The sequence below is a fragment of the Anolis sagrei genome, chromosome 6 (assembly GCF_037176765.1).
Source record: "Anolis sagrei isolate rAnoSag1 chromosome 6, rAnoSag1.mat, whole genome shotgun sequence".
NCBI lineage: Eukaryota > Metazoa > Chordata > Lepidosauria > Squamata > Dactyloidae > Anolis > Anolis sagrei.
The window spans coordinates 27039136-27053069 of record NC_090026.1 but is presented as its reverse complement, the minus strand read 5'-3'; the positions used below and the strand labels follow the sequence as shown (position 1 = coordinate 27053069).

Sequence of the window (13934 nt, the reverse complement as noted above, 5' to 3'; positions counted from 1 at the left end):
GAGATTTCATTGCTGGATTTGAGAATTGCTGTATCTTTATATATTTATGGAGATGATCAGCATGTTGAGCAGAGGTGGGGGGGGGGGAAGCAAAAGAGGCTAAAAAGATCCCCAAAGACCTTTGAAAAGTCAAAAAGTTTATTGTCCTTAGAATGTATTGTGATTGGTACTTGCCTGGATACTGATCTTCTGGGCATTCATCACATTTGGCATCTGGGCATCCCCTGGGCAACGTCCTTGCAGACGGCCAATTCTCTCACACCAGAAGCGACTTGCAGTTTCTTAAATCGATCCTGACATGAAAAAAAAATCGCATTTGGCCAAGACTATTGGGGGGGGGGGGGGAAGAGAGCCAAGTTCAAACGAATTGGAGACCATCTATCAACTTTGGGAAAGTTATTGGAGTAGCAGAAATAGACTATCTAGAAGAAATCTACTACTATTTAATAGATCCTGCCAACTACTAGAGCAGGGGTCCTCAAAATAAGGCCCGGGGGCCAGATATAGCCCTCCAAGGTAATTTACCCAGCCCTCGCTCAGGGTCAACCTAAGTCTGAAACAACCTGAAAACACACAACAACAATCCTATCTCATCAGCCATAAACAGGCCCACACTTCCCATTGAAGTACTAATAAGTTTATATTTGTTAAAAATTCTGCTTCATTTTAATTATTCTGTTATTTTAAAGGTTGGGGTTTTTTTTTGTTTTTTGTTTTATTTATTTTTTGCACTACGAATAAGGTATGTGCCATGTACATAGGAATTCATTCATGTTTTTTCAAATTATAATCCGGCCCTCCAACAGTTTGAGGGACTGTGACCTGGCCCTCTGTTTAAAAGGTTTGTGGACCCCTGCTCTAGACATATGCTGGAAAAGCGTCGGGCCTGAAGGCAGCACTTGACCCCAGGTCTAGATGGAAGGAAGGAAGGAGGGAAAGAGGGAATGAAGGGAAAAAGCTGAGAAGGAAGGAAAGAAAGAGGTAGAGAAGGAAGGAGAGAATGAGGGAGGGAAAGAGAAAGTGGGGTATGCAGGAAAGAGGTAGAGAAGGAAGGAAAAAGAGAGGGAAGAAAGGAGAGAAGAAAATGAGAGAAGGACAAAAACAAAAAAGACAAAAGGAAGGAAGGAACCAAAGAGCAAAGGAGGGTGGGTGGGTAGGTAGGTAGGAAGGGATAGAGAAGGAAGAAAAGCGAGAAAGGAGAAGAGAAGAAGGGAAAGAAAAAAGAGGGGGGGAGTAAGGTAAGAGGGAGGGAAGGAAGGAGACAAAGAAAGGAGAGAAAGAGGGAGGGAAGGTTGGCCATAGCAACGCGTGGGAGGTACTGCTAGTGTATAATAATATAATATTGATAATATAACATATTGTATAGTACAATATAGTGATATATAATACTATTATTGTGCTATGCTAATAACATAATATATTGTTGTTGTTGTTCATTCGTTCAGTCGCCTCCGACTCTTCGTGACCTCATGGACCAGCCCACGCCAGAGCTCCCTGTCAGCCGTCACCACCCCCAGCTCCTTCAAGGTCAGTCCAGTCACTTCAAGGATGCCATCCATCCATCTTTTGTATGTACATATAACTGGTTAGCCGGAGCCCCCGGTGGCGCAGTGGGTTAAACCCCTGTGCTGGCAGGACTGAAAACCGACAGGTCGCAGGTTCCAATCCGGGGAGAGGCGGATGAGCTCCCTCTATCAGCTCCAGCTCCTCATACAGGGGCATGAGAGAAGCCTCCCACAAGGATGATAAAAACATCGAAATCATTCGGGCGTCCCCTGGGCAACGTCCTTGCAGACGGCCAATTCTCTCACACCAGAAGCGACTTGCAGTTTCTCAAGTCACTCCTGACACGACAAAAAAAAACTGCTTAGCCGCTCTGAGTTCCCTTCTGGATGAGATGGGCAGGATATAAATGTCGTAAATAAATAAATAGTTGGGGGATTCTGGGAGTGACACTCCAAACGTGGCATCTTTCCTTCTGCTCTGGAGTCTCTGTTGTCGACTTAGGGAGGAATACTCAGAAAGGCCTGTTCCACTCTGGACCAGAAAGAGAAGGGAGGGGAAGAGAGGAAGAGGTTGCTAAGCAACAGGGACTCAAGCTCCGTAGAGGTATGAAAGAGTGACACACAGCCCTCAACTTCTGGCAACACTACATTCCATGTTGTTCACTCATAGGCGCCCAATATCAACCAATATCCGTAGTGACGCCAGGAAAGGCTACACAAGTTGCCCTTCCCCGCCCAGGAAGTGAAACACCATCGTTCACAGTCTATACCTTCGAGTAATTTCAGACTTCACGGGCTTCTCTTGAGAGAGGGTTCCAGGTAGGATTCGAACCCTTCTCTTCAAGGTTCGCAGCCCGGCGCTCTAACCACTACACCACGCATGCTCGCTTTGGTGAGCCTTGACAGTCTCTCTGTTTCTATCCCTCTAAGTCTCGTGTACCGTCACCTCTCGCGAGAGGAAGCGCGATTTCCCTTCCTCCCAGTCAGACTGGAAGAGCCGCGCCGGCGGTGCTCCGAGCAATGGGAGTGGGGAGGTGAGGAATTAAAAAAAACAACACGGCTTCTCTCGGGCGCATCCGCTGAAGGGTCTCCCCTCCCTCCGCTCCTTTCCAAGGCGGACGCTGAGGTGTCCTTCCAGGCCTAGGAGGGCTTTGTCCTCTCAGCGGAGGGAGGGAGAAAGGAAGGGGGAAGGGCAGAAACCGAGGGCGCTCCAGGGGGCGGGGTCTCGTTTAGCCCCGCCCCCTACGCCGTTTGGGAATCTTGGACTAGCTCATTCCAACCATGGGGGGGGTTTCTCCATTTCCCTTTGGTACAGTCCACAATGATATTACTGCCTTTTCTTTCCATTCCTGTGCATTCCAAATCAGTGCAGTCAATGTGTTGCTAATATTGATGACACTGAATCCAGTGTAATGCGTTCTTTTTGTTGCTGCTGGGTGAAAAGAAAATGTGGATTTTGTCCAATTGTTTGTATGGGAGAAGGTCCATAGGAATGACCCCATTTATTTATTTATTTCGTATAAAAAAACATTGCATAAATTAGTATAAAACTGATAAAAAATAGAAGGAGCGCAGGCGGCTAAATATCATTTGACCAAAAACAGGCAACAGAAACAGCATTGTCTGTAGCCTCCAACAATTATTCCTCTGTACATGAGGAATAACTATGTATAGTTGAGTTGCAGACGGACTTTACCCTTGGTATCTTCTGGAGTTTGATTCCAGAACCCATTGTGGATATCAAGATCATACGGTTCTGGCCCAGCTTACTTGTCTGAATGGATATCCCTCTACATCCCACCTCGAAACTTACGATCTTCCGGGAAGGCCCTGCTCTCAATCCCACCTTAGTCGCAAACAAGCGTGGTGGGGACCTTTTCGGAGGTGACCCCCCAGCCTGTGGAACTCACTCCCCAGTGAAAATAGGTCAACGGCTTCCCTCCTTTCCTTCAGGAAAAAGTTGAAGCCGTAGCTATGGGACCAGGCATTCAGATTTATTTAATTTTGTATCAAAAGCATTGCATAAATTAGTATAAAGTGATAAAAATAGAAGGTGTGCAGGCAGCTAAATATCATTTGACCAAAAACGGGCAACGGCATTGTCTAGCCTCCAACAATTCCTCCTCTGTACATGAGGCAGGGCATAGTGGACAAGCATACAGATGCGGAGTTGCCTGTTTTGCTCCACAGTGACACGGGGTGTGGAATTCTTTTGTGTTGTTGTTCATTCGTTCAGTCGTCTCCGACTCTTCGTGACCTCATGGACCAGCCCACGCCAGAGCTCCCTGTCGGCCGTTACCACCCCCAGCTCCCTCAAGGTCAGTCCAGTCACTTCAAGGATGCCATCCATCCATCTTGCCCTTGGTCGGCCCCTCTTCCTTTTGCCTTCCACTTTCCCCAGCATAATTGTCTTCTCTAGGCTTTCCTGTCTCCTCATGATGTGGCCAAAGTACTTCAACTTTGTCTCTAGTATCTTTCCCTCCAGTGAGCAGTCGGGCTTTATTTCCTGGAGGATGGACTGGTTGGATCTTCTCGCAGTCCAAGGCACTCTCAGAACTTTCCTCCAGCACCACAGCTCAAAAGCATCGATCTTCCTTCGCTCAGCCTTCCCTAAGGTCCAGCTCTCACATCCGTAGGTCACTACAGGGAATACCATGGCTTTGACTAGGCGGATCTTTGTTGCCAGTTTGATGTCTCTACTCTTTACTATTTTATCGAGACTGGACATTGCTCTCCTCCCAAGAAGTAAGCGTCTTCTGATTTCCTGGCTACAGTCTGCATCTGCAGTAATCTTTGCACCTAGAAATACAAAGTCTGTCACGGCCTCCACGGTTTCTCCCTCTATTTTCCAGTTGTCAATCATTCTTGTTGCCATAATCTTGGTTTTTTTGACATTTAGCTGCAACCCGGTTTTTGCGCTTTCTTCTTTCACCTTGATTAGAAGGCTCCTCAGCTCCTCCTCGCTTTCGGCCATCAGAGTGGTGTCATCTGCATATCTGAGGTTGTTAATGTTTCTTCCAGCAATTTTTACCCCAGCTTTGCATTCATCCAGCCCCGCACATCGCATGATGTGTTCTGCATACAAGTTAAAAAGGTTGGGTGAGAGGATGCAGCCTTGCCGTACGCCTTTCCCAATCTTGAACCAGTCTGTTGTTCCGTGGTCAGTTCTTACTGTTGCGACTTGGTCCTTGTACAGATTCCTCAGGAGAGAGACAAGGTGGCTTGGTATGCCCATCCCACTGAGAACTTGCCACAATTTATTATGATCCACACAGTCAAAGGCTTTAGAATAGTCAATGAAGCAGAAGTAGATGTTTTTCTGAAACTCCCTGCCTTTCTCCATTATCCAGCGGATATTGGCAATCTGGTCTCTCGTTCCTCTGCCTTTTCTAAACCCAGCTTGAACATCTGGCAACTCTCGCTCCATGTATTGCTGGAGTCTTCCTTGCAGGATCTTGAGCATTACCTTACTGGCATGAGAAATAAGGGCCACTGTACGGAAGTTGGAGCAGTCTTTCGCATTTCCCTTTTTTGGTATGGGGATATAAGTTGATTTTTTCCAGTCTGATGGCCATTCTTGTGTTTTCCATATTTGCTGGCAAATGGCATGCATCACCTTGACAGCATCATCCTTTAAGATTTTAAACAGTTCAGCTGGGATCCCGTCGTCTCCTGCTGCCTTGTTGTTAGCAATGCTTCTTAAGGCCCATTCAACCTCACTCCTCAGGATGTCTGGTTCTAATTCATTCACCACACCATCAAAACTATCCTCAATATTATTATCCTTCCTATACAGATCTTCTGTATAGTCTCGCCACCTTCTCTTGATCTCTTCAGCTTCTGTTAGGTCCCTGCCATCTTTGTTTCTTATCATACCAATTTTTGCCTGAAATTTACCTCCAATGTTTCTAATTTTCTGGAAGAGGTCTCTTGTCCTTCCTATTCTGTTGTCTTCTTCCACTTCCATGCATTGCTTATTTAAAAATAGTTCCTTATCTCTTCTGGCTAACCTCTGGAATTGCGCATTTAACTGGGCATATCTCCCCTTATCACTGTTTCCTTTTGCTTTCCTCCTTTCTTGGGCTACTTCCAGTGTCTCAGCAGACAACCATTTTGCCTTCTTGGTTTTCTTTTTCTTTGGAACGTACTTTGTTGCCGTCTCCTGAACAATGTCACGGACTTCTGTCCATAGTTCTTCTGGGACTCTGTTTACTAAATCTAATCCTTCAAATCTGTTCTTCACTTCCACTGTATATTCGCTAGGAATGTTAGTGAGATCATATCTAACTGGTCTGTGTATTTTCCCTGATCTCTTTAGTTTTATTCTAAATTGAGCAATAAGAAGTTCGTGATCTGAGCTACAGTCAGCCCCAGGTCTTGTTTTCACCGACTGGATGGATGTCCGCCACCTTTGGCTGCAAAGGATGTAGTCAATCTGATTTCGGTGTTGACCATCTGGTGAAGTCCATGTGTAAAGCCGTCTTTTAGGTTGTTGGAAGAGAGTATTCGTTATACACAGCGAGTTTTCCTGGCAAAATTCTATCAGCCTGCGTCCCGCTTCATTTTGTTCTCCCAGACCATGCTTGCCAGTGATCCCTGTTGTCATTTGACTTCCCACCTTGGCATTCCAGTCTCCTGTAATGAAAATAATGTCTCTTTTTGGTGTATTATCCAGTAGGTCCTGCAGATCCTCATAGAACTGATCTACTTCTGCTTCTTCAGCAGCTGTGGTTGGGGCGTATATTTGGATCACTGTAATGTTGAAAGGCTTTCCTTGCACTCGAATTGAGATCATTCTGTCATTTTTTGGGTTGTATCCAAGCACCGCTTTAGCGAATTTCTTATTAATTATGAAGGCTACTCCATTTCTTCGATGTTCCTCTTGTCCGCAGTAGTAGATCTGGTGGTCGTCTGATGTGAAGTGGCCCATTCCAGTCCATTTCAGTTCGCTGACCCCCAGAATGTCTATCTTTAGTCTTGACATCTCACCAATAACAACATCCAATTTGCCCTGGCTCATAGATCTTACATTCCAGGTTCCTATGGTGTGTTGATCTTTAGAGCATCGGATTCGTCGTTCACCTCCAGTACCGTCGGCCGCTAGCCTTCCTTTCGGCTTTGAGCTAGCTGCGTCATCACATCTGGGGCTAGTTGAACTTATCCTCTGCTCCTCCCCAGTAGCATTTTGGCCATCTTCCGACCTGGGAGTCCCATCTTCCAATGGCATACCGACATATCTCTGGTTGTACTGGTCCATTTAGTTTTCTTGGCAAGGATACTGGAGTGGTTTGCCATTGCCTTCCCCAGGGATCACGCTTGGTCTGACCTCTCAGCCACGACCGTCCCGTCTTGGGTGGCCCTTCACGGTTTCGCTCATGACATCATTGAGGTGCTCAAGCTCCAGCGCCCCGACAAGGCGGTGATCCTTTGCTGGAGGGAATTCTTTTAGTTAGTGCCATTTTGCCAGGTTGTCTTTTGATCTGCCCACTCCGCTTCTGAGTCTATTCAGGGACTTCCAAGTTGCCCATTCTTGGTTTGCCCCTGGAGGAAGACCCTTGTGGGGGGCCATCCAGTTGGCATTTCCTGGTTTAGCTGCCCAGAGGGATACCCTTGGTGTTGCTGGGGGGACGCCAAGAGGAGTGGTGGTTCTCATAAAGCTTTTCCTTGATTTGAGTCTGCTAGGAGGAGGCTGGTAGCCATTGATGGCTTTCACAGTGTCCAACCTTATTTCTCTCACATTTAGCAGCAACTTCCCATCGCACATCGGGGGGGGGGGGTGCAATGCCAGCTAGCTTGGTTTGCCCCTGGAGGAAGACCCTTGTGGGGGGCCATCCAGTTGGCATTTCCTGGTTTAGCTGCCCAGAGGGATACCCTTTGTGTTGCTGGAGGGACGCCAAGAGGAGTTTATCAACAGGTGTAGGTTTAAGACATCCTGTGATTATTCTACATGTGTCATTGAATGCTATGTTCACCTGCTTTGTGTGGGCAGATTTGTGCTAAACAGGACAAGCATTCTCAGCAGTTGAGTAAGACAAGGCCAGGGCTGATGTTCTTATTAATTTTGAGTCTTCACTCCATGTTCTGCTAGTAAGTTTGTGCAGGATGTTATTGCATGCAGCTACTTTGTGCTTGGTGTTCAAGCAGTGTTTCCTATATGCTAACGTTCGATCTAAGGTGACACCGAGATATTTAGGATGGAAACAATCTTCAAACTTTTGACCTTCCCAGGTGACTTTCAATTCCCTGTTGGTTTCACCATTGCATAGATGGAAAGCACACACTTGTGTCTTGGCAGGGTTAGGTTTTCAAACATTTGAAATGACCCCATTAGTTACTACAGTGAGTTAGACTTACTCTAGTGCAGTGTTTTTCAACCCTCCTGATGCTGCAACCCCTTGATACAGTTCCTCATGTTGTGGCAACCCCAACAATAAAATTATTTTTGTTGCTACATCATAACTGTAATTTTGCTACTGTTATGAATCGTAATTATATGCAAGATGTGTTTTCATTCACTGGACCAAATTTGGCACAAATACTCAATACACCTAAATTTGAATACTGGTGGGGTTGGGGGTGATTGATTTTGACATTTGAGGATTGTAGTTGTTGGAATGTATAGTTCACCTACAATCAAAGAGCATTCTGAACTCCACCAGTGATGGAATTGAACCAAACTTGGCACAGATAACTCCCATTACTAACAGAAAATACTGGAAGGGTTTGGTGGACATTGACCTTGAGTTTTGGAGTTGTAGTTCATCTACATCCAGAGAGCACTCTTGCTTGTCCTTCTCTTCCTTGTTGGAAACAGATGGCGAATCCTCCCACCAAAAGCTCTCCTTTGCTGTGATTGGACCTGGTCCAAATGTGGCACAAATACTCAATATGCCCAAATGTAAACACTGGTGGAGTTTGGGGAAAATAGACCTTTACATTTGGTTGTAGTTGGTGATAGTTATAGTCCATCTACAGTCAAAGAGCCCCTTGAACCCCACCAATGATAGAATTGGGCCAAACTTCCCACACAGAATCCCATGTCTTGAAGGGTCTTGCTTGCACGAGCCTCCCTGCAGCCTCGCACTCTCTCTCTTACTCGCACATGCGCACCACACTGCCATGCGCTGAACACACCTGCTCTACCCTTTTGGTATGTTTTTGTTGTTATTATTCCTATTTTATACCATTAAATATTGACTTCTTCATGTTTTGTTCTACGTATTTCTGTGTATGGAATTGTCTGGATTCAGGCGCTAGTCATCGGGAAATGGCTGTGAGGATCTATAACAGCCATGGGCAAACTTTGGCCCGCCAGATGTTTTGGACTTCAACTCCCACAATTCCTAACTGCCAACCAGCTTTTAATGCAAAATTTAAATAAAATAATGTGTCATATGTATTACCTGTCCAGAATTCACAAGACAGAGTGCACTATAAATGTGCTTTTTTTCATTGCTTTCAGATGCCCCGTCACTGCTCTGCGACTGGCTGCTGCACCCGTGACACACCTGAGACACGTAACCGAGGCATTTCCTTCCATCGGTGAGAGCCCATCCCACCTAGGCCCCTTCCCAGCCTCCTATTCAATGACCATGTTTAATTGAGTGCAGGCTGGATTGAATCCATTTTAGTTATTGCGGGGAACTTTGCAGCCCAGCTGTCAGTGACAGGATGGGAACTGCACTCCTAAGATGAGCCGGGGAAGAAAGCAGGCTAACTCAGTTCCCAGGCTAACTCAGTTCCACTCTGTATGTGTTCTCACAGACTACCAAAGGACAATCCACGCCGAGGGACATGGTTGGAGAACTGTCGGAGAAAGGACTTGAGCGGCCAAGGTCTCTGGGACCCTGCCTCTAAGTATGTTTACTTTTGCTCCAAGCACTTTGAGAAGAGTTGCTTCGAATTGGTAGGCACCAGGTAGGTCATTAAAGGTTGAACAAAGTTCAAGTGGCCGCATGCAGTTACAGTTCAGCAGTGTCTTAGATGATACATTGGGTGCTGGTTGTGATGTGGCTGGCAAGTAGAGTCCAACTGTAACTTCCATGTTTTGAAGGCTTCATGCAGAAAAACTGTAGAGAAGAAAAGTAAAAATGACTTGAAGAAGAAAGGCAAAGAGGTCTACTCTCTTTTATTCAGGGGACACAAGTGACTCTTTGGACTAGTTCAGTGCAAGCTTTGAGACTTCTACCAATTCCGAAAGCCCCAGCTGTCTGCAAAAAAAATCAATTGAAAAACTGCTTGTATTAATCAAAATAGGTAAAATAATCCTCTTGGAAGACACCCCACAACAAAACAACAAAACAAAACAAAAACCTTCAAAAGCCAATGGGGCAGTGTCTTTCTTTGGGTTGTTAGTAGTATCATATTTGTGTGCTCTACTAAGAGACTAAATACTCACCACACACGGGTGAATCAGGTTGGCACTTGTGTGTGGTGAAGAGATGAAAGAAAAGGGGTTTAGAGCACAGGGACTGGCTTTACTTTATTTCTTCAGAATCACTACAGTTCGCAATAGACAATACTGGAAGTCAAACTGACACAGTAGAAGGCCATGTCAGATCTGCTATGAGAGAGAAAGGGGAAAATAACTGTAATGAGAAATCAAGATGGACTTCCTTGCCTTTGTTTGCGGGGCCAGGGGCATATATCAGAGTATTTTGAGTCACACAAAAGTGTTTCCTTTAGATTCATGAAGTTGCAGAGATAATACTGTGAAACTGAAATGATGCTAACAACTTCTACAAATATACTAATAGCACTGGACTTTCATCCCATGCTTTTATTCCTTAGCTGCAATTTGCACTATCCCATTCCCTTGTCTTGTTTACAGTTTGGTCATGTCTTTGTCACTATAGGTTGTTGGGCGTTATTCTGAGTTTTAAATTGTTGTTTATATGCTATTATATTCTACTTTTTAAAAATTGTACTGTATGTTTATTTTATACGTTGTTTTAGACACTTTATATCATGTGTAGGCCGCCCCAAGTCCCTTCAGGGAGATGGAGGCGGGGTACAAAAATAAAGTTGTTGTTGTTGTTATTGGGGTACAAAAATAAAATTGTTGTTGTTGTTATAGAATCTTGGCGCATTCAGAAAATTTCACTTTTTTGCAAAGGATCCATAATTCAGAGGCTATTATGCCAGGCTACTGTAGCCAATCATGCCTTATAAGTGCCACTGTTTCCCTTCTAGTGGTTACCATCGGCTCAAGGAGGGTGCTGTTCCTACTATATTTGAGTTTCATGCCAAACCACGCCAAAAATCAAAGCTAGGCAGCTCCAGACTTGCAAAACGGCAGCAGAAGCAGAGGTGAGTCTTGGCCTTTAACTCCATCTTGCATCCTGTTGAGGTTTCATATTTATTATTGCTATATTTGGTCTGTTGTTTGTATGATTTTAAGATGTTGTAACTGCTTTGGGTTCCATGAGGGAGAAAAGCGGGATTTAAATAAAGATTATTATTATTATTATTATTATTATTATTATTATTATTATTATTTCAAAAGGAAATTTCACCATTTTAAGAGGGACTTAGGTAAGATTAACACTTAAGCCGACTTTTGGATCAGCGGTACTAGACTTTGTATAGAGGCATTTTCCAATATAGGATGCTATTACGGAATATGAGATTAAGAACACAGCAAAATAGTTGGAAAGGGGGAGATAGAGGAATAGACACTAGGTTTGGCATAGTTAATTCTGGGATGAAATAGAACTTGGATTATAGTTTATGGGCTAAATTTGGACTTGGATATTATCACTAGTGTCCATTTGTTTCTCTCTACCTTTGTCTCTTTTTATCCTTACAATAACCCTATCTATATAAATAAAAATGTAATGTTCGTTTGTGGGATTAACATAACTCAAAAACCACTGGACAAATTGACACCAAATTTGGACACAAGACACCTATCAGGCCAACAAGTCACCATCACTCATAAAAGCACTGAAAAACACAGTGGAAGAGACTTAAAAAGCCAAAAAATAAAATAAAAATACATTACAAAACCACATATGTACACAAACACACATATATACAAATATACACAAATATATAAACAAACAAAGCACATATACACAGACTAGGCCACAGCAATGCATGGCAGGGGATGGCTACTATATAAATAAAAATGTAATGTATGTTTGTGCGAGTAACATAATTCAAGAACCACTGGACGAATTGACACTAAATTTGGACACAATACACCTATCAGGCCAACGAGTGACCATCAGTCATAAAAACACTGGAAAACACAGCAGAAGAGACGTAATATTACAGCAGAAGAGACGTAATATTACAGCACATATTACATCTCTTCTACACCACACACACACACACATATATAAACACACATGTATACACATATGCACAAATATATATACACACACATGTATAGAAGTTGGTACAAAATGCAGCTGCTTGGCTTCTTGTGGGAACTCCGATGAGATGCCACATAACACCAATCTTACTGCAGCTGCATTGGTTACCAATTGAGCACCGGATCACTTTCAAAGTGATGGTACTCACCTTTAAGGCCTTGAATGGTCTGGGGCCGATGTACCTGAGGGACCGCCTCACCCCCTACCAACCCCAGAGATCCCTCCGTTCTGAAGACCAAGATTTCTTGGAAATTCTCAGTGTCAAGACCTTGCATCTAACAGCAACCAGACGCAGAGCCTTTACAGCAGTGGCACCATCACTCTGGAATACTCTGCCACCTGAAGTCCATGCCTTGCGGGACTTACCAGCTTTCTTCAGGGCATGTAAGACATATCTGTTTCGACAGGCCTTTGATATTTGATATTGCTGTTATTAAATTGTTTTAAATTGTTTTTAAATTGTTGTTCGATTTTAGCCTGTTCTTGTAAGCCGCTCCAAGCCCCAGGCGGCATATACGTTCGAATAATAAATAAATACACACAGAAAACACATATACACAGACTAGGCCACAGCAACGCATGGCAGGGGATGGCTAGTATTATATAAAAATATTGCTTGCCTGGGACTACCTAGAGCAGTGGTTCTCAACCTCCAGATGGTTTGGCCTTCAACTCCCAGAAATCCTAACAACTGGTAAACTGCCTGGGATTTCTGAGAGTTATAGGCCACAACATCTGGAGACCCACTGGTTGAGAACCACTGGCCTAGAGAGTTTCCCTGTTTTCCATGTTCAAGTGTGGCATGTCATCTGTTGATCCAAGATGGCCTGCTTAAGCCTTGTGTTGTGAAGGCTGTATATGGAGCAAGGACATGCCTTCAGTGGGTCCATAGCATCTGAATGCTTAATTCTTTTTCATCATCTACTTCTGTGGTAGATGATCTTTCCTACTACTTTCTCTTTTCCATTCTCACAGCTGCAATCCATGTCCAGAGGAGTCTGCTCCAATGTGCACAGATATCTCCTGCTTCCCAGCCCAAGAGCTGCCGAGTCCTGGAGCTGCTCCCACTAGTGGTGAGCCTCGAAGCCAGCCCATCCTTCCTGGGCCAGAGCCGGAGCCCTTGGCGGCTTTGTCAGACATTCCCCTGGAACAATCACCGGCCGCTACGGCCCAGGAGGAAGCATCTCCTTCTCCCGCTCTCCCAGAGCCAGTGGGCAATCCATCCCACCCCGTGTCCCTTTCCCTCTACATGCTGCGCCTCCCTCCTCCCGCTGGTGCCTACATCCAGAATGAGCACAGCTACCAGGTGGGTAGTGCCTTGCTGTGGAAAAGACGGGCCGAAGCTGCGCTCAATGCTCTGGGGAAAGCACAGCGGCAACTACAAGCCTGTCGGCGTCGGGAGCAGCGACTCCGCTTGCGGATCTGCGAGCTGCAGCGGGAACGGCAGCCACATGGTGCTGATGCGCAGCGGCGGCTTAAGGAACATCTGCAGGTCTTCGAACTACAGCTACTCAATGACTTGGAGTGATTTTGGGATGGGCCAAACCCAACATTTCCCCTAATGGCTCATCTGCAGCTTTGGCTACATAGGATCCCTTCCTGGGCCAAGCGGTGTGTCCGAGCCTGAGGTTGTGTGAACTCGTGGGTCAGTGGGCACTTTCCTCCTTCCATTTGACCACTCATGTTTACTCTGTATTTGTAAATAAAGATTGTTTTGTATGAGTGAGATGATGCTCCCGGCTCAGCTGAAAAGTATTGGTGGACAAATTGAGGACAGCCATTAACCTATAAGCAAGCAGGATCATATAATTACTTATTATGTGGTTGCTCAGCCTTCCTTGTGAGTCTTGCAATTGCTATTGGCTGGGAGGGAAAGCCTTGCAATTTTCCTCTGAAACATGGGCTTAATATCCTATAGAACAGTGTTCAACCCCCTACATTACATTTCATATATGTATCTATATCTGGTCATGACTTATTTCATGTCAAAAGCATTGTGTAAATAAGTATAAAACTGATAAAAATTGAGGGAACACAAATGGTTAAATAT

General features: G+C 44.8%; 1 protein-coding gene across 3 annotated transcripts; it reads left to right on the top strand.

Annotated features, from left to right (window-relative positions):
* The first annotated feature begins 2086 nt into the window (after nucleotides 1-2086).
* Nucleotides 2087-13610, top strand: THAP7 (THAP domain containing 7). Of its 3 annotated transcripts, none has more exons than XM_067469971.1 (5): nucleotides 2087-2397; nucleotides 8968-9047; nucleotides 9270-9362; nucleotides 10698-10814; nucleotides 12860-13610. In XM_067469971.1, the coding sequence occupies exons 1-5, from the start codon at nucleotides 2386-2388 to the stop codon at nucleotides 13410-13412; spliced, it is 855 nt and encodes a 284-aa protein (XP_067326072.1). In that variant the 5' UTR covers nucleotides 2087-2385; the 3' UTR covers nucleotides 13413-13610. The 3 variants fall into 3 exon arrangements, with proteins under 3 accessions (XP_067326072.1, XP_067326071.1, XP_060636672.2); XM_067469970.1 differs by having other exon boundaries at nucleotides 2094-2397; nucleotides 9270-9422; XM_060780689.2 differs by lacking the exon at nucleotides 2087-2397 and adding an exon at nucleotides 2441-2539 and having other exon boundaries at nucleotides 9270-9422.
* Nucleotides 13611-13934: the final 324 nt, after the last annotated feature.

What these genes read in the sequence shown, in the direction of transcription:
- THAP7 (XM_067469970.1), top strand. An exon ending in CGAGGCATTTCCTTCCATCG is followed by an intron (nt 9,048 to 9,269) that starts GTGAGAGCCCAT and finishes GTGTTCTCACAG; the next exon opens with ACTACCAAAGGACAATCCAC. An exon ending in TTCGAATTGGTAGGCACCAG is followed by an intron (nt 9,423 to 10,697) that starts GTAGGTCATTAA and finishes TTTCCCTTCTAG; the next exon opens with TGGTTACCATCGGCTCAAGG.